Raw genomic sequence first — 24346 nt, 5'->3', positions numbered from 1 at the left:
ACCGCATGCTTCTGTGTGTGTGCGCTCGCTTAGCCTTGGAGACGAGCGGAGCATACACATCTAACGCCATCTTAATGCGAGCGCTTTAATGGTCAAATACATGCGCATTTGTGTCAGAGCGCGGTGTTTAGTAAATATTCATATTAACCCTCATTTGTGTAATAAACAAACAAGTTGAGAATCAAAATACATGTTAAAGTGAAACCATATCAGAGCCGCACTATTCTTAAAGTGACAGCGCAATATACCTCCTGCCGCCTGTTTTTATTATGAATCAAACAACAAATAGAGAAAATCCCTCACTGCTCTTGACTGAAGGACTTTTGTAGCTGAAGTTTTTTTTCTTACAGTAAAGATGCTTAAAGCACAGTTTTTCATATTTTTATTCTATTGTATTTATTTCCCTTTCCTTATTTACAGTGAGGAAAATAACTCTGCAAATGTACAGTTAAAGTCAGAATTATTAGCCCTCCTGAATTATTAGCGGCCCTTTATATTTTCCCCCCAATTTCTGTTTAATGCAAAGATTTATTTTCAACCCATTTTTAAACATAACAGATTTAATAACTCATTTCTAATAACTGATTTCTTTTATCTTTGCTTTGATGACAGTACATTATATTTTACTAGATATTTTCAAGATACTAGTATTCAGCTTAAAGTGACATTCAAAGGCTTAATTAGTGTAATTAGGCAAGTCTTTGTATAACAGTAGTTTTTTTTCTGCAGACAATCAAAAATATATTGCTTAAAGGGGCTAATAATATTGACCTTAAAATAGGTCTCAAAGTATTAAAAATGCTTTTATTCTAGCCGAAATATTAAAACAAATAAGCCTTTCTCCAAAAGAAAAAATATAGGAAATACTGTGAAAAATTGCTCTGTTAAACATAATTTGGGATATATATATATATATATATATATATATATATATATATATATATATATATATATATATATATAGATTCACAGGAGGGTGAATAATTTTGACTTCAACTGATAATCGTTTTGAATAATCGTTTTTAGTGTACTATGTAGTAGGGAAGCATACAATTTCGTACGCAGTGGTGGTTCTCATAAATATTCATAAATATATATCATTAACTCGCCACTTTAACACTTTGAAGCAGTAAATGGAGAATCGTTCTACATTTTGTTTGAGAGATTCTTTGAACTAAGTTAGGGTTTTCATGCATTTAAGCACAAACAAAGTTTTTCAGCAAGCTCTTATTTGTAGCAGCTGCATAGCAATTCATTTTTTACTGAATCAATGGCTTCTGCTGGTATTTGCTTGGCAGGCAAGGTGTAAGCTGGGCTCTCAGGAACTGTCTTTGCCAGACATTTCCCTGAAATCATGTGATTTTTGCTGCTAGATTTTGGCCTCTGCACGCAGCTTGAGCTTTGCAAAGTTTATTTTGTGGTCTGTGTACTAGTGTCTGATGGCATCAGTTTCATTTTGACTTCAGTCTGTGAGAAGCAAGTGAATATTAAGTTACGGTTTCATTCTCAATAGGACCTTGTTCATCAAATTTTTTTGTTTTGTTTTTTGTTTGTTTTAAATTGGTGGTTAATGTAAAATTGAGAATTGTCATTTACTAATATAGTTCTAAACACACCACAAGACAAACATATATTTTACACACACTACCTGACAAAAGTCTTGTCATCCATTCCAGTTGTAAGAGCAACAAATAATAACTTTGTTGATCATTTAGAAAAGTGGCAGAAGGTAGATTTTTCTGATGAATCATCTGTTGAACTGCATCCCAACCATCACAAATACTGCAGAAGACCTTTTGGAACCCGCATGGACCCAAGATTCTCATAGAAATCAGTCAAGTTCGGTGAAGGAAAAATCACAGTTTGGGGTTACATTCAGTATCAGGGCATGCGAGCGATCTGCAGAGTGGATGGCGACATCAACAGCCTGAGGTATCAAGACGTTTGTGCTGCCAGTTACATTACAAACCACAGGAGAGGGCAAATTCTTCAGCAGGATAGCGCTCCTTCTCATACTTAGCCTCCACATCAAAGTTCCTGAAAGCAAAAAAGGTCAAGGTGCTCCAGGATTGGGCAGCCCAGTCACCATACATGAACATTATTGAGCATGTCTGGGGTAATATGGAGGAGGCATTGAAGATGAATCCAAAGAATCTTGATGAACTCTGGGAACGCTTTCTCTGCCATTCCAGATGACTTTATTAGTTAGTAAGAGTCATTGCAGAGATGTATGGATGCAGTCCTCCAAGCTCATGGGAGTCACTCACAATATTAACTCTTTTTCCACTGCAGCATGACTTTATATTCTATACTGTACATTATTTCTGTTAAGTGACAAGTCTTTTGTCTAAGCAAAGTCAGACCTTACTGTCCTAATTAAATTATTAAAAATCAAGGCATGATCATATTTTATTTTTTGTAAAATAAACGTAATCTAGAGGCCTTTGCCTTTCACATAAGCCACTTCTGATACCAAATGATCAACTAGAAGTCAAGTTATTATAGATAGGCGACAAGACTTTTGTCAGGTAGTGTATGCAAAAATAGTTTTGCTTGCTGCTATGGTTTCATATGAACTAATATGCAGCACTGGTTTCCAACCAAAGAACTATTTAAACATTGTGGTTTTATTGTTCACAGATGAGTTTGATGCCTACATCATAGTGTCCTTCGTCAACGCCACCCTGGTACTTTCGATTGGTGAGACTGTGGAGGAAGTGACAGATTCTGGTTTCCTGGGAACAACACCCACCCTGTCCTGCTCGTTGCTCGGGGAAGATGCGCTTGTTCAAGTGAGTGACGTCTCTCACCTACATTTCTGCACGATGTGCAATTAAATCCTTTTTTTTTTTGTTGTTTGTTTAGCCTTTTCATTTTTGGAACTTTTTTTTCTGCCTAACAAGAATAAAACAAACATTATGCACATAACATTTTTGCTTGATTTGTTTGTATCAGGTGTACCCTGATGGAATCCGTCACATCCGCGCGGATAAAAGAGTGAATGAATGGAAGACTCCAGGAAAGAAAACAATCATTCGATGTGCTGTCAATCAGAGACAGGTGGTCATTGCTTTGACTGGTGGAGAATTGGTCTACTTTGAGATGGATCCGGTATGTTGATGGACTTGCTTTGTTCCTTGAATTTTTATAACTGATATGATATTTTGTATGAAAATTTAGTTTTTTTTTTTTCCTCAATATTTGTCTTTATCCTGACAGTCTGGACAGCTGAATGAATATACAGAGAGGAAGGAGATGTCTGCTGATGTTGTGTGCATGAGTTTGGCAAATGTGCCCCCTGGTGAGCAGCGTTCCCGTTTCCTGGCTGTTGGTTTGGTGGACAATACCGTCCGCATAATCTCTCTGGATCCATCCGTAAGCAACAATATGCTTTTCTTGCATTTGTCAGCTGATTTGGGCATCAAACAAGGACTTCAGTCACTGCCCACTAAACGCGTTCTTTAATTGTCCTTTGTGTCAAGTGTGTAATGTCTTTGTTGCACAGGACTGTTTACAGCCATTAAGTATGCAGGCTCTTCCAGCCCAGCCAGAGTCTCTTTGTATTGTGGAGATGGGTGGAGTGGAAAAACAGGATGAGCTGGGAGAAAAGGGCACCATTGGCTTCTTGTACCTCAATATTGGCCTGCAGGTAAGAAACCTTCTTGCAAATGACTGCAAGTTTGGTTTTAGATCTATTTAAATTCAACAACTACTGGATAAGAATATTGAGCCCTTTTTCTGTAATCTGATCTTTGTAGAGTATGAGAGCCCATGTGCATTGGGAATGGCGTGAATCGTCATCAGAACATGCACATGCTATGATTTTGCACTACTTAGTTTGACCACAAGATGGCAGCACTGAAAACAGACATGATGACATTACAGCTGTGGTGAAAAATAGTTTGAGATTGCATTGAAAAAAATAGAGAAATGGAGCATCGCTATATTTTCTTGAATTGATTCTGAGATTAGTTTTCAAAAAGCAGATTGTGGTCGATGCTTTTCTTCAAAATCCCACTTGAGCATAAAATAATCATTAATAAAATTAGGAAAGGTTTACGTGAATTTACAAGTGTTCATAATGGGCTGCTTACGTTAATGTCATGACATAACCAACTTTCATGACTGCTAAATGCACACTGCCTTATGAGTGTTTGAGTGTATGATTTAGTGATGGGAACAATTCGTTAATTTTAAACAAATCTTTTGTGACTTGAGAGCAGTAAGTCCTCTCGGGGAGGGATTCGTTTATTCATGCATGTGCACAGTTGTGCGGGTGGGTTATAAGACTATTTCTTTTTTCGAGTCTTCTGTCGGGTTTGAGTTGTTTGTTCGTCTCGTGAAAGACAAACCAAGCAAATGCTGTCAGAGATGCAAAAAGATTTGCGAACTTTCTATCACTAGTATGGTTAAAACTAGCCTACAGCACTATCTGCTGTTAAACTACGCTCAGAATTGTTTCAATAGCGATGCATTTTGAAAATCTCAAACAATGCAGAACTGTTTTTTCAACCATCAGTAAGCATATAAACGTGTATGCGGTCAAATGGAATAAACTTTGAAAGGTTGTGCATTCAACTGCACATTAGCTTAAAAATAAAATATATTTTGAAATTAAAGGTCCAGTAGGTGATCTTGCACAATGCTAGCCTGTTAGCATAAATCTCTGAAACACCGTCCAAAGCCACGCCTCCTGAAAACACGAGCGCACACACCTTAAAGATGACAGCAGAACCCTCTCTCTTGTGTTGAGCTAAAGCTTGGCCGACAGCATGCAGGAATTACACTCATTATTGCATTCATTTCTAAGCCATACTTGCATGCTGTTTCTGACTGAATGTTCAGAGTAGCGGCAATATAGTGAGTGTGTCACAGGTTGTTCAAGAATGAACCAATGTGAATATAAAACCATCTTAAGCTCAGTAAACCAGGCTAGGCGGAAAGTGCTATTTACTGATGTTTTGTTGTTAAGCTAAATAAAATCTACATTATCGAGACTGTAAAGGGACCTTATAAAACTGTAAATAGTCAATAATCAATCTTTTTCCGGAAGATTTCAGTGGCTGAACAACACTTCTGTGCATATAACCCATTCATAACAACTCGATCTACATCAGCTTTGCGCGACCAAAATAGTTTTAAAACAACATAACCTGTCTAAAGGAAATACTTAAGCCATGCTGTCGTCCTTCCTCCAGTGTGAAAAACTAACTCCAATATTGATTTCAGAATTAAAAAAAAGTTTTAAGTCAGAAATGTTTTTAGCCGCTCGTTTGCGCTCTTCTTTCTCTCTCTCTCTGTCTCTCTCTCTCGAACGCGCAGTACGTGTATGCACAAACGGCAGAGCTGTGTACAAACAGGTGCGCAGTAGATTAAATCTCTATCTGCTGACAGTTTGAGCTACGTATCAGAAATATTGGAGATGTTGGCTCAACTATTTTAATTGCATGAACATTTTTTTTGTCTTATTCCTTACCCAGAATATAAAAATACATTTAGATTATTTACTTTAATCAGTACCATTGGAATGTGAAGAGACTTTCAACCAGAACAACATAAAATATTTCTGAAGACAATCACTTACTGCACCTTTAGTATGAACATGTGGTCACTACTTCAATATACCTATAATTGAAGGCATACTTGTGAGCACTTCAAAGCCTTAACATTGCAGCTTTTGCTTGCTCACTGTAAACATCACAAGATCACTTACCATTTGATACAAGGCCATTAAATAGATAGTCTTTTCTTTTCCTGTTACTGAGTGACATGACTTTCCTGTACATTCCATTGCTGCTTTCTAACCATAATTACCTCTTTGTTTTTTAGAACGGAGTGTTATTGCGTACTGTGTTGGATCCGGTAACTGGGGACCTGTCTGATACTCGAACTCGGTATCTCGGCTCTCGTCCTGTCAAGCTTTTTAGAGTCCGGATGCAGGGCCAAGAAGCAGTGAGTCACATCTCTGTGTAATATCTACAACAGCGTCCCACAGTCTACCAAATGTTTGATCTTAAAATGCAACCTTTAACTCTGTAGGTCCTGGCCATGTCCAGTCGTTCTTGGCTGAGTTACTCATACCAGTCTCGTTTCCACCTGACGCCACTGTCATACGAAACCTTGGAGTACGCTTCAGGCTTCGCTTCAGAGCAGTGTCCTGAGGGTATCGTTGCCATTTCCACCAACACACTGAGGTAAACACACTCTCAATTGTGTGTGTGTGTAGTATTGTAGGGCTGCACGATTAATCTAAAAAGATCACAATCTTGATCCAGCATTTCTACAATTCTGCCAATTATATTTTCAAAGTCAGGAGAGAAGCATAAAGGCAGTCGCACATATCTTCACATTGTTTTATATACATTGCTTAGCAACACAGACAACTCCAATTGCTGTTGAAAGAGTCACTCACTGTTTTATAAGGTATAATTCACCCAAAAATATCAAATCTGTTTTGGCGTAATGATGTATTCTCAGCCGTGAAATCACATGTGAGCTGACCGTGAGTTTTGCGTTTACCAGAGAGGATGCGCGCGTCAGCTAATGAAGTTTGCTTTAGTGAATAAAACCTGCATAGGCTGTAAATAACATGTAATAAAATTCTAAAATAATGTTCAGTTTGTTGCACAGAGCGATCATTTGCGAGCCGCGTGGGAAGTATGATTGGCATGTGTTTTTTCTCAAAGTGACGACAGCCATGACATGAACTACAGTCAGCAGTAAAAGTGAAACCGAAAGCGCGCATATGTGTAATTCAACTTTAGAATTCTGAATATTTGAGATCTGATGTAATCACTTTACTGTGCATTAACAATAAGGACAAATTCAAAGTCTATTCAAGTCCACCATTCCAAGTCTATACAAAATTTACCATTTTAACCAACAGTTGACCTACACATGAGCCTAATATTATTATTGTTGTTGATCTTACCATATGTTTGAGAAAGAACAATAATAAAAGCCTACTTTATATTACCCTTTATTTTACGTTTACAGAACCATGAGAGAATCGATTTTCGTAAAAAAAAAATTATGATTCTCATTTAAGCCAGAATCGTGCAGCCCTAGTAAATAGTACATAATTTAACTTTGTGAAGCTTCATAGTTTTAGGAACATTTAATGTTAAGTATATTATTTTAAGTTTGTTCTATTAGTTTGTTCTTTAAGTAATATTTGTACATTTTATTTCCATGACCAGCAATTTGATATTCAGTTGAAATTGAAGAAATAAAAAATGTTCTTGAATGTAAAAAAATTGGTATCACTACAATATGGTTGTATTAGTTTATCCATTAGATAATATGAATTACCAATGCACAACACTGTTACGCATAACTTAATCTTTGCTTGTTAATTATTAATATATTAGTTAATGCATTATTTAACATGTACGAATGATGAACTACGGTTAAGTTCAGTATTACATATTTATTTTTATGTCATTGTACTCATATTCATTCAGGCATCAAACCTTATAAAATGTAACTGAAAATCTTTCCCTTCCTCTTATTTACATTTTGGGATAAAATTTGAGCTCTACTTAACGTTTTGGTGAGTAAATGTTGACTTTACTTTGAGGGTGGTTAACAACTTCCAGAAGTGTGGACTCCTCTTCCCTCAATGTTGTTACTGGCCAGCTGCCGCTTGGCACCTATTTTTGGACAGAATTGCTTTTAGTCATGAAGTGATATAAATAAAGGTTTATATCGCTGTAAAATCAGGAAACATTTTATGATTGTTTTGAAACTCTGCGTTAGTCGTGTCTTTTGTAGTTTGAGATCTCTCTTTTTTTTTTTTTCTATCGAAGTGATTTGATTTATGAAAAAAAAAACATTTGTAATTTGTGATTTTAATACTTCACAGCGAAATGGCAGTTTTGTTTTGCTTTCCTGCTTTAATAATTAATCTGTTCTATAATGTTTAATCTTACTCCTGCATGCCAATCATTCCTCTCATCCATCACTCCCTCAGGATTTTGGCTCTTGAAAAACTGGGTGCTGTCTTCAACCAGGTTGCTTTCCCACTGCAGTACACGCCTCGCAAGTTTGTCATCCACCCAGAGACCAACAACCTGATCCTGATCGAAACCGACCACAATGCCTACACTGAAGCCACCAAAGCCCAGCGCAAGCAGCAGATGGCTGAGGTCAGTGAGACTGGACTTCACAGGGCAGTGTTCACAAAAAAACAGCACTTTTGTTGTCTGTCTCCTCTGGAATTTTGCCTTATCTCAGTCTGTCGTTTCCTCTTTCTCCTCCTATCATGACTCATGCACTAATTTTCCCAATCTAATCACAGACTGAGACGGAATTTCATTACTTTCTTGTCCGAAGTTGTCCGTCATGTCTTTTGCGGCTGCCTCATCATGGCACATGTTTGCAAGGGTAATTCCATGGTGACGAGCCGTAAAAATGACAAGTGCTGTGAAATGTGCAGGTCGTGGTTTTGTGGTGGTCTCTCACAGTTAAATCATATTGATGTAGTGCTGCTGAAGTTTGAGTGTATCTAGTAGTCCGCTCAAGTCAAATAAACAGTCTGCAACTGCACTGTAAAACGACTGCTTCTGAGCAGATTGCTTAACATAACGTTCTCTTGTTTAACTGCATATTGTCTCAAAAAGATTCTTGTATACACTGTGTGGCCAAACGTTTGTGGATGGCCCTTTATAATTAAGGGGTTTGGTTTGGCTCTTTGCAGTGAAGAAATATTATAATGCTGCTACATACAATGAAATTCTGGATCGTTTTGTGCTTGCTTCCAATTTTGTGGCACCATAGCATGTCATGTTTTTTCCTGCATGACAATGCCCTGGTGCACAAAATAATTTAGTGGTTCTGGTGTGGAAGAACTTTTCTGACCTCTAAAACCCACAGAATTGGTTTGAGAAATTCAAACTCTGTGACCTAAACCTGAGCTTGTGAACACTTGTGTCCGAACAGTACTAAATGCCCGAAGAATATCTGCAGCTTTTACAGTGGAGACCAAAATTGGAAAACATTCTGGAAAGGAAAAGTGTTTATAAATGGTGTTATTCATTCAAAATTGATAGGAGTTTTAGTTGTGGCTATATGTGTGTGCTGTCAGATAACGCAAAACTCGTTATTCTGTGGAAAATGCAGTGATCAAAATAAGAGCAGGAGTAGGGCTGCACGATATTGGAAAAATCTAACATTGCAATGTTTTACAATTATTCTTTTTTTTTATTTTGGAATTAGGAATACAATTTTTCCAGATGCCTTAATATTTCTATTTGGAAAGAATTTATAATGTTATAATTATAATTTGGGATGATTCTGCATTGAGTGCATCTTCATAAAATCCAATAAACAATCTATGAATCCAATCAAGAAAAAGATTTAAATAAGCGTTTTATCGTTTTCCTAGTCTAACAGTATCCAAGAACAGTAACTAAGTAGGCCTGTCACAATAATTAATATATATCACACAACATCGCACAACACATGGACATGACCTTAATCTCTTTTGGTGATGCAAAATTTTAACTGATGGTGCGACATCTCTTTCTCACTCTGTTGTTTGGAAGTGTACTTGCTTTGTGATGATATTATATTGTCATTCTGGCATTATATGATGAGTGGTATAAAGTGGTCTTAAAATGACACATATCGTTTATCGCAATATATTTTGGTGCAATATATCGTACGACAAAAATAGATATCGTGACAGGCCTATAACTGTTAAAATTAAAACTCATTAAATAAACTTAATCATATATAAAGTCACAAGTGATTAAATTTCTTATGCCTGAATGCTTTTAAAATCAATATACAATCACAGGCATCCAAAACACATGCAAATGATAAATTCTAATACAAACTCAACATCGCATATCCTGCGACGTGACTATTCAAATGATTACATTGCGATATCAATGCTGAAACGATATATTGTGCAGCCTTAAGCAGGAGTTATCATGTAAAAAGATTACAGACATTTCTGAAAGTTACAGCAGTTTAAAAAGTAGGAGGAAATGTGCAGCCCTTGCTGTGAATGACTTCACGGCATCTTCAGCCACAGGACATGACTAGTCTTCCACAGATCAAGACAAGTGACAAGTACTAGTCTCTGATAGGACATCAGTAGTCTGAACCGAACTGTGACCCTGTATCATGATGGTTCAGAATGAATACATTTTCCGTTAGGCCCCTAATCTTCACTAGTCTCCCACAGGACATCTAGTATCTGATTCTTATTGCTGCTATTCTTGATACATGGTTCACTGACTATAGCTGTCTTTAAGTCCAAATTCTCTTAAAGGTCAGGACGCTCTATGCAGTGATACAGATCCTCTCCTATTCAGTGCTGTACTGATGAGCAATTTCAGCTGCTGTTGAACCATTTGCAATCAAAACTATCTGACAGAATCTCAGTGACTTTAAAACTGCTTACCGTCTTGCGTGTGTGTGAAAATTGCAAAGTATTCAGCATTAGTGTACACGCTGTCCGTGTAGTCGATTATGAAATGTAAATTTCTATCTCTGCTCTACAGGAAATGGTGGAGGCAGCAGGAGAGGATGAAAGGGAGCTGGCAGCAGAAATGGCAGCAGCTTTCTTGAACGAGAATCTGCCAGAAGCCATCTTTGGGGCACCTAAAGCAGGCTCTGGGCAATGGGCCTCACTTGTACGCTTGATTAACCCCATCCAGGGCAACACACTGGACCTGGTGCAGCTGGAGCAGAATGAGGCGGCTTTCAGGTGAGGAAACTAAATTATGAGTTAAAGGACACAAATTGGGTACAGTAGCTCTGTATGTAATTTGCATTTGAATTCAGAACTATCAGAATTATGATTTTGTTTCAGACCACTAATTAGGTCTGCACACTTGGTAAAATCTAAGTTTTTTATTATTATTTTGATCATTATTATTTGTTTTTGCAACATGTTGCAATACAAATAGATTCACCAGATAACTTGACTAGATCTGATTGAAAAGATCATTCATGTACATTGATTGGGGTCATTATGTAGGACAGTGAATTATGCATAAATTATAAGAAACAAATTACAAGATCATACAGTAGAGCAAAAAGAGAAGTAAAATAAATATGGGTTTCTGAGGACTCAGAAATCGAATGATGCAGAAGTTGTATAACAATGTAAAATAACACTTCATAGTCTTCAATGTATAAATATTTTAATCAAATAAATTTTTATCAGTTACAAATTGTACAATATCTTGTGCCTGAATACTTTAAACTTTTTGAAATGCTCACAGGCTTTAAAAACACATTAAAATAATCAGCTTTCACTCTTTTATTACTAAACTCCACAAATGACTTGTTCTGAACTGTGGCATTTTACTTATAACCCCAACACAACAGTGAATGTCCTGCAATGTGACTATTGTTGTTGCACACATTGCAATATGAATGCTGAAACCAAATGTTGTTGAGCCGTACCACGTTTAGATTTGCAACACATTAACCGTTAAGTTAATCTTTTTCTGATCTTAGTTCCTCTTTGTGTGTGTTTTGCAGTGTGGCTATTTGCCACTTTCTGAATGGAGGAGATGACTGGTACGTGTTGGTGGGTGTTGCCAGAGATATGATACTCAATCCCCGCTCTGTTGGCGGGGGATATATTTATACCTATCGGATAGTTGGAGGTGGGGACAAGCTGGAGTTTTTGCACAAGGTGAGTGGAACAGGAAATGACTTTGCATCACACTGATTGGTCCCATGTGCACGATGGGGGCTCGGGAATGTGGAATTCCCCGCAAATCATTAAATGCACAGTTTAGGCATAGCAAATTACAGAATTAAACCACTTTACCACTTTTTTTTTGTCCTGGCCATGGCCCAAAATGCCTTGTTTTAATGTTTATGGTCCAGTTTAATGATGCTTTGTCCAAGCTGCATATCAAAGACACGTGTTTAAAAGGTACTTTTTCTCATTGTAGTCTAAAGCGATGCATTTTAAATTGATTTGTTTTGATTTGATTTGTTGTTGACAGACCCCCGTGGAGGACGTGCCCCTGGCTATCGCTCCATTTCAGGGACGAGTTTTGGTTGGAGTGGGCAAGCTCTTGCGCATCTATGACTTGGGAAAGAAGAAACTTCTCCGCAAGTGTGAAAACAAGGTGAGAAGTCACTTTTAGAGAATCACTTATTTTCAGAGGAAGCTTTTTTTTTTCTTTGAGAATTGTATAATGTGAGGGTAACGTCTATGACGCACGACTCTTCAGCTTGGTGTTGATGCATAACCACATGAAAAACATTGAAACAGAAGTTCAGACCACAACGTTTGGCAGTCATTATTTGCTGGAGACTTTACTGTATTTGTTCAAGTTAAAGCAGTTTGCTGAACAATTTGTCATCATTTACTCATCCTGCTGTTGTTGTTATAGTGGTAGTAAATGGCAACCAGCGTTAAGCTGTAAAAAAAAAAAAAAAAAAAAAACAACTTTTGAGTATCACCAAATAATTTCATGCAATACATGTATTTTTCAAATGTTTTAAATGTATACAATAGGCTTTCGTAAAAAACACAAAACACTATGTCGATTTCCCCAAGAAAAGTATGTGTAGTTCCTGTGTAGTTTTTCAAAGTAACACTTGACTAGTGTTGTCACAATACTGGAGTTTCTAGCTTCGATACGATACCAAGGAAAAAAAAAATTGATTTCTTGCAACTTGTGTGCATTTTCTGGCCAAGTCAATGTGAATAAAGTTGGTTTAAGTCAGATTTGTTTTTAAATGCTTGTATTTTTTCCCCAAACTTTATAATACCCTCTGGACACTTTAAATATATTAAGTTTTGTGTGAAATTTTGAATTATCGTTATTATAGTGATCTAAACTAGCATGTAAAATGAAGACAAACACAAAATGGAGATAATAATTTAACAAAAAAAGTTCTTTCAGTGACTATTTTTGTTTAAATAGAGAAATAATCTGCTGAGCCATGTTGACCAAAACCTCTTTCTTGTTCTTGCAGCATGTTCCTAATTTAGTGACTGGCATCCACACTATTGGCCAGCGTGTGATTGTGTCGGATGTTCAGGAGAGTCTGTTCTGGGTGCGCTATCGCCGCAACGAGAACCAACTCATCATCTTTGCAGACGATACTTATCCTCGCTGGGTCACCACTGCCTGTCTGCTTGATTATGACACAATGGCTTCAGCGGATAAGTTTGGAAATATCTGTGTTGTAAGTGTCGCCACCTGCTTTGTTTTTAAACCTTTGAGACCAGTGTGGTCTGATATAGTCTGTTTGCCAAGCCAATATGACAAAAAAAAAAACTTCAATGCGAAAATATTCTCCTGTAAATAATTACATTTTTACATAGAATTTTTTTATAAATACAATTGGGAAACAAATGCATAAAAATGTTAGCATTTTCAGATACTAAATTTATGCTAAATGTTTGTTAGGTTCGCCTTCCCCCAAACACCAGTGATGATGTTGATGAAGACCCCACAGGGAACAAAGCATTGTGGGACAGAGGCTTGCTTAACGGAGCTTCACAGAAGGTACAAGTTTCTACTACCCTCAATTTCTCATTTCCCAAAGGTTCCGGAAACTGACCTTTGGCACTGAGCTGTCCTAACCACTTGTTCCTGCATTGTTTTTGTCTGTCTGGTTGGTTTTGCGGTTGCTGTCCTCCTTGCTCACACTCACAGACCTGCACCCCAGAACATTTGGCTGCATTCCACTCCCCGCTTCTGGTTCTGAAACCTCAGCAACAAATCTTGTCCTCTCGCCAGAGATCATTATGCGCAGATTAGTAGCATGGAAATGTTTAGGTGGACACAAGGGAAAGTCCCTATTTGCACACCAATGACTTGCGTCTAGCTCTGACAGACATGCCTAAAGCATGTGTAATCAGGATTATGCTGGAATAAACATATTGCGGGACCTGCCTAGGGGTGCAAAGTGTATCATAGCCATATCCGTTATCAGCTGATAATGAGCTGATCACTGATATTAGTGTCATTTCCACCTGTTCGGTATCAGATAACATTTTCTGAAACCTGTGCTAACTGATTATGAGGGATAAATGAAGATGCTCTTTTTAGGCACACTTGTTCTTTTCAGAGCACATCTTGTAAGTTTCTCTTTGGGATTTAGTTATATGAAAGCTATTTTCAGGCATTACAATGAGTCATGTTCATTGCTTTTAAGAGTGGCAGCAAAAGATTTGCACCAAGTAACAAGTAGGGGTTATCTGTATGTAATACTGTTTATCTAATTCTGTTTTAGACCACACACACAGGCTTTCTTAGATAAGACGCCAAAATCCATTTGCTACACGCGTCTTTGAGCATTGATGCTTGTGTCTTAAGGTCAGTGTCTCCAGTGTCACTTCAGGATCTTTTTATCGTCATATCAAAGAAAATCTTCAAAACAACTCGCCAAAATGTGTCCAGTTTAACCAAGAATTTGTATCTGAAATATAGACCTATTAGTACTGTATAATACAATTAATTTCCTAAAGACGTAGCTGTAATTAAATACCATTGGTAAAGTTGTGAAACTATTAAGCATTTTTTTCTTGTATTCACGCTACCAGGAATAAATCAGAATTTTAAGAAGCTGAATGATTTTACAGACTTTGTAGAAATGTAATTGTTGTAAAAGAGGTTTGAAATAAATGCAATCGTATACTAGTTAAAAATTCCAGGTTTTGTGACTTGAATTAGACCAAGTTTAGTTTAGTTTTTTAATTGCCATTTAATTTAATTGTCAAAATCATTTAACCATTAAAAGCCTACAAAAGAAAATTTCCTGGGGAAAAATACGGATTTCAATGGGCTCTAGAAAAAGATTTATTTAATTTTCATTTTTATTCAACATGGTTAAATGATTAGGAATGGTTGATTCTGACATGCTATACACACACACACACACACACACCTTTTTAGTGCTTTTTATATAACTTTTTTTGGGTTACATACCCATTTAAACTGTATATGTCATTTTAGCTATCAGCATGAAAATGAGTATATAATAATCAATGTTGCCCAGATTTCTAATATCTTGTATGATATTTCATGAGTTCACACAATATGGTAGAGGTGTGAACCTATAGTGGTCTCACGGTTCGGTTACGATTATCATGCCATCGATTCGGCTCAATTCGATATTTCGGTGCATCACGGTGCATTGACAATGCTTTCCATACACAGTGTTGTATTTTGGCGCGTGGCTATAACAAGCTGTCTGTAAAAAAACACACGGACACACACACGGACACAGCACCACACTGTCTCTCATTCATACACAAACATAGACAGCACCAAACACACGCATGCAAGCACGCACGCTTGCTCGCTCAGGAGCGATATTGTGAGACCGTCCACTCCTGTTAAAATTACACCAGAGTTACCGTCTGCTCCCGTGCTTTTATTCGGAAATTTATGCATACAGCCGAGAGGGGAGGAAAAGTCACACCAGCAGCCGATAGGAAAAAGTGAAACTGGCCAATATGTAAAAGAGAGAGGAGTGGAGAGACATGGAGTACTTTCATTTCCTCAATCGCAGAGAAATAGGGGCTTCTGCTGTAAGTGCCAGTGAAAGACTTTCCAGAAAACACACAAAGTGAATTTTTTAGTTGGCACCTTTGGTGTTGTAAATACCCGCGCTCGCCTCCCTCGCAACAGAGCGCATATGAGATAAATGACGTCAGTACATAACCGGTTATGATTATTATTGAACCGATACCGAATTGTCCACGTCTGCATCGCGGTGCACTGAAGAAACAATTAATTTTGACACCCCTAGAATATGCGTATTTGGCATGCTGTCCGGGGAGAGGGCTCTGAGCTCGGAAAGACACTCTAACTCGTGTTATTCCCCTTATCCCCTTATAAAAAGAGATAGGGTCCGAGCACAGTGTCTAGCCCGGCTCTAGAACGCTCCCTCCTCAGATTTAAATAGGTATCTGGTTTAATAGTGTGGAGTTGGGGTGGTGGAGGGACGCTGAAGTCAAGAGAAAACAGGTATGACTTTGACTATTTATAGGGGTTTGCTCTTGAGCTGATTGGATAATATAATGATTGTGTGTGTTGAATTAGCCTCGTCAAAGACTGATTGTGCTCCTCCCGAAATTTGTTTATAAAACATCACTTCTTTTGCGGTGAACTATGCCATTAGTATGAGTAAGTGAGTTGCTTCCTTCAAAAGTGGCGGTAGCTTTTTTGCTTGCCAGTGATGGGCAACTAAATGGCCTTCTAGGATCTTATTTTAATCCACATCTGTTTTCCTTTTTCTTCCCCGCCAATCACAGGCTGAGATCATCATCAACTATCACATAGGAGAGACTGTGCTGTCGCTCCAGAAAACCACCCTCATTCCTGGAGGATCCGAATCTCTGGTGTACACCACACTATCGGGAGGCATTGGCATCCTGGTTCCCTTCACCTCTCATGAGGTACAGTTCGTTAAACTGTGATTAGCTAGTCATCACATAGGAATAATGTTAACGTTCAGTGGTGTTTCAACTCTGCTAAAACCGCTAAAGCAGAAGAGGTGAAGGCCTTAGGAAATTGCTCAACTTCAGCCCAACAGAATATGCAGCTTCAGTTAGCTTATCAAATGCACTGAAATAGCTGAAAGAATACAAGCTTACCATAATTAAAATTGCGGTTCTGGAAAGTTTTTGAATTGAGAATGAAATGTGTTGGTCTCATCTGTCTTTAGGATCACGATTTCTTCCAGCACTTGGAGATGCACATGCGCTCAGAGTTTCCTCCTCTGTGTGGTCGAGATCATCTCAGCTTCCGTTCATACTATTTCCCAGTCAAGGTAAACCAGCACACAGTTAAACTTTCACACTGGTATAATATTAACTGGTATTTAACTAGTCTTTAATAAATGATACACTTGAACCTGACTATATGTAGAATTGTTCAGGAAGATGTTCTATTTTTAAAATTTACTCAGAAATAATTTGAGTAATTGAAAAGTTCACAAACATTATACAGCACTTTTTTGAGGGTTTCAGTATTCAGAACAAGAGGCATACCAAAGCATTTCATTTGTTATAAACTAACATCTGACATAAACTTTGTAAAGTCTACCAGGTTTATTCTTACCTATTTTTTGACAATCTTATTAATCCATAATGCTTATTCATGTATCACCAGGTCTGTAGACAACTGTTTACTCTTTATAAACCATACTTTTGGATATTATTTTATAACTAAACGAGTGATTTTTCACATAAGTGATTGGGCTTGGTAGAAACCACCTTTAGGAAACGCATTTTATTTTTTCTTCTCTAGATGCACCAGACACTTTCCTACAAAGAGCTCAGTGTTATTTTTATTATTACTATTGTTATTAATAATAGTAAAACTGCTCAACTAACTTGAGCTGCGGTCACACTGGACTTTTTCCCCGTAGACGTCCATTCAAACGCACACCAATACTGCAAACCGACAAGTTTCGCAGTTTGCTGTGTTGCAAAGTTCAAGCTTGGTGAACTCTGACCTGCGAAATCGCATCACTTGACTGCGGAAGATCAATCGAAGATCAAAACATGACCTCTCTGGACAGAAATGTAAAATATGGACCAATCGCTGGCTTTTTTAAATGTCTAATCATCTTGTTTAATCCTGCCCCCTGTCGCAGCACCGTACTACAGAATTTCGCAGGCTCAAACTGGAGTGTGACCGCAGCTTCAGACTTGTCATGGCATCCATATGCTGCTTTTATTTATTTTGATTTGTGTTTTAAATTAAGTGATTCCTTTATCCTCATTTATAATCCGCTTTGGATAAGTGTCTACCAAATAAAAACATTTAAATCTTTATATCATGCACATATTAAAAACTTGATAAATGATATGACAGTCATGACTAGAAATGTTTTTGTTACTTTGACTTATTTTAATAAGTTAATCAGGTTTCAACTACATTTAAGTTTTGCAGAGTTTTACTTCATATTTTTAGTCCATTTGATTGAACTTTTCTAGTCATTTCAACTTATATTATTTAATTCAACTACAAAAATTAAGTCGGCAAAAAAAATGTACAGTTCAGAATTATCGGAGTTTCAGAACACATGAATGCTACATAAATGTAGTATCCTTTATAGCATATAATGATATTGATGTCATTTTTCTCACTGACCGTCTCCATGTCTGTATGCTTCCAGAATGTGATTGACGGAGACCTGTGTGAGCAGTTTAACTCTATGGATCCTCATAAGCAGAAGAGCGTCTCCGAGGAGTTGGACCGCACACCTCCAGAAGTGTCAAAGAAACTGGAAGACATCCGAACACGCTATGCCTTCTAGGATCTTCACATCTGGCAGGCGCACCATGAGAAAATCAATTGTTTTTCCGGGCTTCCCATGGCTTTGGTCACCAAACTTTCCTACCACAAGTATAGGAGCTGCAATCTGGTGACTGCTGAAGGAAGTTCCCCCTTTAACTGGGGCCAGATGGGAGCTGTCAGAGTCCCAGTGGTCAATGACCCGGTCCTGCTTAAAATGACTGTCAGTACTGTACTCTGTACAAAGCGTTTCAGTTTTTTTTTTAGTTCATACTGAGTGGCTGCATAGATACGAATCTTTTCAGAGGAATGGTTTCATGCATCAGCCCATATACAAGAATGAATTTTATTTGCGTGGGTAAGTCCATTACTAATTTTGTAGCTATACCACAGTGCAAATGAGATCCAGCTCAATCCACATTTTGCTGTATGAATCAGTCTGCATAAAACTGTTCCATCATTCTCGTCTAGGGTATTTAAATCACCTCTCGAAGCATAAAAACATGTTCCCACTCTTGTAAAAACAGTCAAATTGTAAAATAGCTTTAGTTTTTGTGTCTACATGGAAACAGCAAATTTGTGGTTTTTAACTGTTGCTTTTTTGTGGAAAGGCCTTAAATATCCACAACCCCCAAAAAAAGAAATCGTGCTGTTTTTGTCAAAGTGTGAGAATTTGTAAATAAACTTTTTTTACTTTGTCCTGTATTTCCGTGTCTGTCACAAGACTCATTGTTTGTCTGGAACTGAGCCCACAGGCAAAGCAGGTTTTTACTGTTTTCCTAAGCTTTTTTTTTTTTTTGGTGGAAGCCCAGTAGTGATCATGCATCTTTCTCATGACGATGAGTCATGTTGTGTACAATGACTTAAAATTGTTGTTCAGTTTTAGTCACTTAAAAGATGAAAGTTTATAGCATTTAGACTCTTCAGGCTCACCAAATACTATGTAGAAAGCTTAAAAAAAACAACTTTTGGTACATTTTGGTACAGATTGCTGTATGGCCACTACTTTAAAGGGCACCTATGATGAAAATCAACTTTTGTAAGGTGTTTGGACAGAACTGTGTGCAGTTATAGTGTGTCCACAGTCATATTGGAGTGATACAAACCCAACAAGTCTCTTTTAAAAATGTCCTGATGTTAAAATAAGGACCCAAACCTAGAGATTGAGGCCCAGCACATCGTGACATAGGAGGGCTGTTTTCCCCGCCCACTGAACAGATGCCATGTCTCCATGATAGCATGTATACACATGTCCACAGAATATTTATTTCCGAAGGGATGGATTAAAGCATGTTACAACTGTCTGTGATCAGCTGCACCTCAATAATTATTTTAAGTTTAAAACGTTTCTAAAAGAGAGCATGTTTGTAATAAAGACAGTAAATTCGTTATGTAATTCTTAACTGCTATAATTACCATGGCCACATAGTGTCAGTAAACGTGTGTGTGTTGCAAATGGCATTTGTGTGACTCATTAGCTATGTTTCCATCCAAAAATGGGAATTAACTTCATGCGCCAAACTGGAATATCGTATAATAGACGTGCGAATAAAGCAGCGTTTCCATCAAACTAGTCAAATCGAAAAAGCAAAAATCGTGACTTCCTGATTAACTGACGCCAAATATCAACAGTAAAAAACGCAGAATTTGCTTTGACAGGAGAAGCTACGTGAATGTTTTCTTTATTTAATAAATGACTTGCGCCTCAGAAGACAATACTGACATGCAGTGTTTTTTTTATGCGCATTTCAAAATGTATGCATTTCAAAATGCATCTTCGCATTTCCATCAACCACTTTTTGTTATATCTAAAATGCGCATAAAAATAGGTGGATGGAAAGTAGCTATTGTTTCAGAAAGGCCTGAATAAACTCCACCTCAAATACATCAAATAAACTTAGTATTTATGGCTAATGAGCTGTATTTTAGCTTCATCTGAGTCTGTTTCTATCACTAACTGCTGTTTATCTGCTGTAATGCAGGAGACGCGGACATGCACATGGGAGCGGGAGGCAGAGGAGAAGCAGCTCATTTGAATTTAAAGCCACAGACTACAAAAACAGATACACTGTAGTCAGACACTAAAATCGGCAGATTCTAAATTATATTATAAACTATCTGATGGGTATTTTGAGCTGAACTTTACACGATCTGGAGACAAAAATGCTTATCTTACATATTGTGAAAGGGGTTAAAATAGGTGCCCTTTAAAGTGTTGATTGAAAGCAGTTTTTAAAGGGATAGTTAAGGGAAGATTTACTCACTATTTACACCAGTGGCTGCAAACCTTTTTCTGTTGGACACAAATTAAGATATTTTGAAGAATGTTAGAAAATGGTAACCATTGGCTTCCCATAGTAGTAAAAAACAACATGGAAGTCAATGATTATTGGTTTCTAACATTCTTTATATTGTCTTTTGTATTCAACAGAAGAAAGAGAGGTTGAATTGTCAGTTTTGGGTGAACTATCCCTGTAATCATTTATTACTTTTCTTTGGCTCCTACTCGGTGTTCTACTTAAAGACTTCATTCATCTTAACATCTATATATAACTCTTGAGCAGTTTGAATTCTGCACCATCACAGGACTAAATATGAAATCCTAACGTGCAAATTCCTATTTGTGTCAAAAGGATTTCGCTCTCTATGAATCATCATTTACTCATTTTCTCCTCATTATTGCCTGCAGTCAGTGAACCAAAACACAGATTGACTATCATAAGTATTTAATTCGAGTGAGTCATGTCCTGACTGATCTCGCCAAAACCCACAGTGTCAATGACACCGGTGGTCTCCTCAGCTCCACCTACGCTTTGCTTATCACTTTAATAGCACCTTTAATAAATAATGATTAATATAAAGTCATTATTTCACTTACTTGAGATTTACTTGGCATGACATAGAGTAGATACAGAATTGACCAATCATAAAGTTATCAATTGTGTTTAACACAGTCAGGTTGAGTGTATATATATATATATATATATATATATATATATATATATATATATATATATATATATATATATATATATATATATATATATATACACACATATAGTGAGTGTATCTATATATGGTCTATATATATAATATATATATGTGTGTATATATATATATATATATATATATATATATATATATATATATATATATATATGTATATATATATATATATATGTGTGTGTATATATATATGTGTGTATATATATATGTGTGTATATATATATATGTGTGTATATATATATGTGTATATATATGTGTGTATATATATATATATGTGTGTATATATATATATATATATATATATATATATATATATATATATATGTATGTATGTATGTATATGTATGTATATATATGTATGTATATGTATGTATATGTACACCCCTTACAAATCTATTTTTTACATTTATATTTTTAATAGGAATAGCTATACATCATTATATTTGTGCATATACATTAGATTAGTCAGTATTGAAGCCAAATCTGGAGCTCATCTAACAAAATAATTTATGATAATGGTTGAAAAACTAGTACACTCAAATTTATATTATAGAAAAATGTTAAATACAAATTTAAAAGAGGGAAAATCAAGAGAAGCAAAATAATTTTTTACATTTCTAAATATTGTTTGGATGACTAAAATATTATTTTAGCAAATATATCTGTTCAATAAATCTGTTTTATTTAAATGCACTAAAATGCATTGCCTATATTCACTAAAAATGTATAAAAAATATTAATTTTCAAAATAGGGTGTACTCAATTATGCTGAGCACAGCATATACAGTTTCATGTCTCCCAAAAGTAAAACTGCAACTGCAGTAACCTCAGATTGCTCCTGACTGCACCACCAGAACTCAATTGTAGTTGTAATTTGTAATCTAAATCTTGCGTGCAACACCAGTGAATGGGCAACTATTACATTTCAAATTGAACATGGATGTGGATACTAGGAAAGAGTATCATCTTGGGGTCTGTGATGATTGGGGGTCTTCTGTGGGATAACATCATTCATAGGATCCTTAGAATGTTCTGCCCACTCGAAATTCTTCCGTGAATTAAAGAGCCTGCCCTGATGAAGATTAAACCGACATGTCAGGACATAAAGTAGGTTGAGATATTTTGGAGAGTGCTTGTAACCTGGTGACGTTTAGAGGCACATTTAGAAGTTAGCATTCCCCTCTCTTCCTTTGGGGGGCTTTCCATATTGATGTGATGTAATCTGAGTTGACAGATGGTGTTTTGGCTATTTGAATTTTTTTGAATGGGCTGGGTGGGGGATTCGGAATGTCCCTCTCATTTGTCTTCTTGGGTCATGAGTGGTTCTGGCCTTTGTTAGGACAAGCAAAGATGGCTCCATCGACAAGTGATTATTCCCCTAAAAGAGATTATAGGTACTACAAAACAAGAGGGCCATTGTGGCCACGACAAAAGCAATCCTACGCGCAAAAAGTGGAGTGTGTGCTGGTCGCCCATATGCCCATTGTCCATTGTGTTGTGAGACGAGACACTTCAGAGTTTGGATTTTGTCAAGAAATTCGTAGAAGGGAATGTGTGCCAAGCTTGCCGCCACAGAACCACAGTCAAGTTTGGGAATTAATTAGTAATGTGCGTGGGTGGATGAGGTTTAGTGGAATTTGGGCAAAGGGAAAACTCTGGATCTCCTTAAAGTGATGCTTGATTGCTTTTTCTTCATTCATAAAGGTGTTGTTGGTTCTTGATGACTAGTAGTGCATTATTCTGATGGACCACCATCATATATAAACAAACTGAGGCGGTTGAGTGCAGACAGCATGGCAGTGGGTCAACTTATTTAGCCAGTCATTTTCTGGACACAACTGCCAACTTTCCGTTAACAGGAAACCATCTCAGAACATTGGTAAGAGTTCTGACAAAAGATGTGAACAAACATTTGACCTAAAACAACATTAGTTCAGCGCTATCTGGGATTGGTTAGTAATAATGTCATTCATGAATGATGTTTTAATTTCTTTCCCCGAAAGATTTAGGTGAACATTCGTTGGTTTTAAATTATTCAAATGTTTTTTTAGATTGTTCAGAAAATATTTAGAAGTAACCATTCTGTTATCATTTATAAATGGTTGAATATTATTTTCTCTTCAATTCTACTGAAAAATAAGAAGTTGCTCACAATTAAATCACAAACAAGTGATTTCAAACCTTAGTGAGCTTATTGCTTCTGCTTGACACACATATACACTAAAGCAAGTAGCCATAGACATCCATAAAACAATGGATGTTGAGGGATACTGCTGTCCAGCACTTGGAGTTTCCAAAGAAACTCCCATGTGCAGGGTGAGAAAATGATGACAGCAATTTCTGTTTTAAGGGATCTAATCCTTTAATGCTTATATAACAAAACATGTTTTTACAATATCTAAAATCTGAATATTCAGAAAACTATTTCTCTTGGTTATATTAGCAATAAAGGAACATTCAGAAATGATGTTTTCATCCTTTATTGGAAACATCAAACATCATTTTGTTCATGTTTAACTATACGAATCCCAGTAAACACAGAACGTTCCCCTAACCATCCCACGTTCCAGTTTGGTTCCTGCATTTGGTTCATTCATTCATTTTCTTATCAGCTAAGTCCCTTCATAATCTGGGGTCGCCACAACAGAATGAACCGCCAACTTATCCAGCATATGTTTTACACAGCTGATGTCCTTCCAGCTGCAACCCATCACTGGTAAACACCCATACACACTCATTCACACATGCACTATGGACAATTTTAGCTTACCCAATTCGCTTATACGCAGTGGCGCAGTAGGTAGTGCTGTCGCTTCACAGCAAAAAGGTCGCTGATTCGAGCCTTGGCTGGGTCAGTTGACGTTTCTGTGTGGAGTTTCCATGTTCTCCCTGCATTTGCGTGGGTGCTCCAGTTTCCCTCACAGTCCAAAGACATGCGGTACAGGTGAATTGGGTAGGCTTAATTGTCCGTAGTGTATGAGTGTGAATGGATGTTTCCCAGAGATGGGTTGCAGCTGTGTAAAACATGTGCTGGATAAGTTGGCGGTTCATTCCGCTGTGGCGACCCCAGATTAATAAAGGGACTAAGCCGAAAAGAAAAT

General features: G+C 37.0%; 1 protein-coding gene across 1 annotated transcript in view; it reads left to right on the top strand.

Annotated features, from left to right (window-relative positions):
* The window catches only part of sf3b3 (splicing factor 3b, subunit 3), a 30233-nt gene extending 11289 nt beyond the window's left edge, over nucleotides 1-18944 (top strand). The window contains exons 13-27 of the mRNA XM_056478062.1: nucleotides 2641-2792; nucleotides 2956-3111; nucleotides 3220-3375; nucleotides 3506-3649; nucleotides 5830-5952; nucleotides 6040-6194; nucleotides 7973-8147; nucleotides 10512-10717; nucleotides 11500-11656; nucleotides 11976-12101; nucleotides 12958-13170; nucleotides 13395-13493; nucleotides 16250-16393; nucleotides 16663-16767; nucleotides 18121-18944. Coding sequence (XP_056334037.1) covers nucleotides 2641-2792; nucleotides 2956-3111; nucleotides 3220-3375; nucleotides 3506-3649; nucleotides 5830-5952; nucleotides 6040-6194; nucleotides 7973-8147; nucleotides 10512-10717; nucleotides 11500-11656; nucleotides 11976-12101; nucleotides 12958-13170; nucleotides 13395-13493; nucleotides 16250-16393; nucleotides 16663-16767; nucleotides 18121-18261 — 2252 coding nt within the window. The 3' untranslated portion in view covers nucleotides 18262-18944. The remainder of the gene's footprint in view (nucleotides 1-2640; nucleotides 2793-2955; nucleotides 3112-3219; nucleotides 3376-3505; nucleotides 3650-5829; nucleotides 5953-6039; nucleotides 6195-7972; nucleotides 8148-10511; nucleotides 10718-11499; nucleotides 11657-11975; nucleotides 12102-12957; nucleotides 13171-13394; nucleotides 13494-16249; nucleotides 16394-16662; nucleotides 16768-18120) is intronic.
* Nucleotides 18945-24346: the final 5402 nt, after the last annotated feature.

Source organism: Danio aesculapii, chromosome 18, assembly GCF_903798145.1.
Source record: "Danio aesculapii chromosome 18, fDanAes4.1, whole genome shotgun sequence".
Classification (NCBI taxonomy): domain Eukaryota; kingdom Metazoa; phylum Chordata; class Actinopteri; order Cypriniformes; family Danionidae; genus Danio; species Danio aesculapii.
The sequence above is the reverse complement of the archived record's forward strand: the minus strand, read 5'-3'. Positions and strand labels throughout refer to the sequence as shown.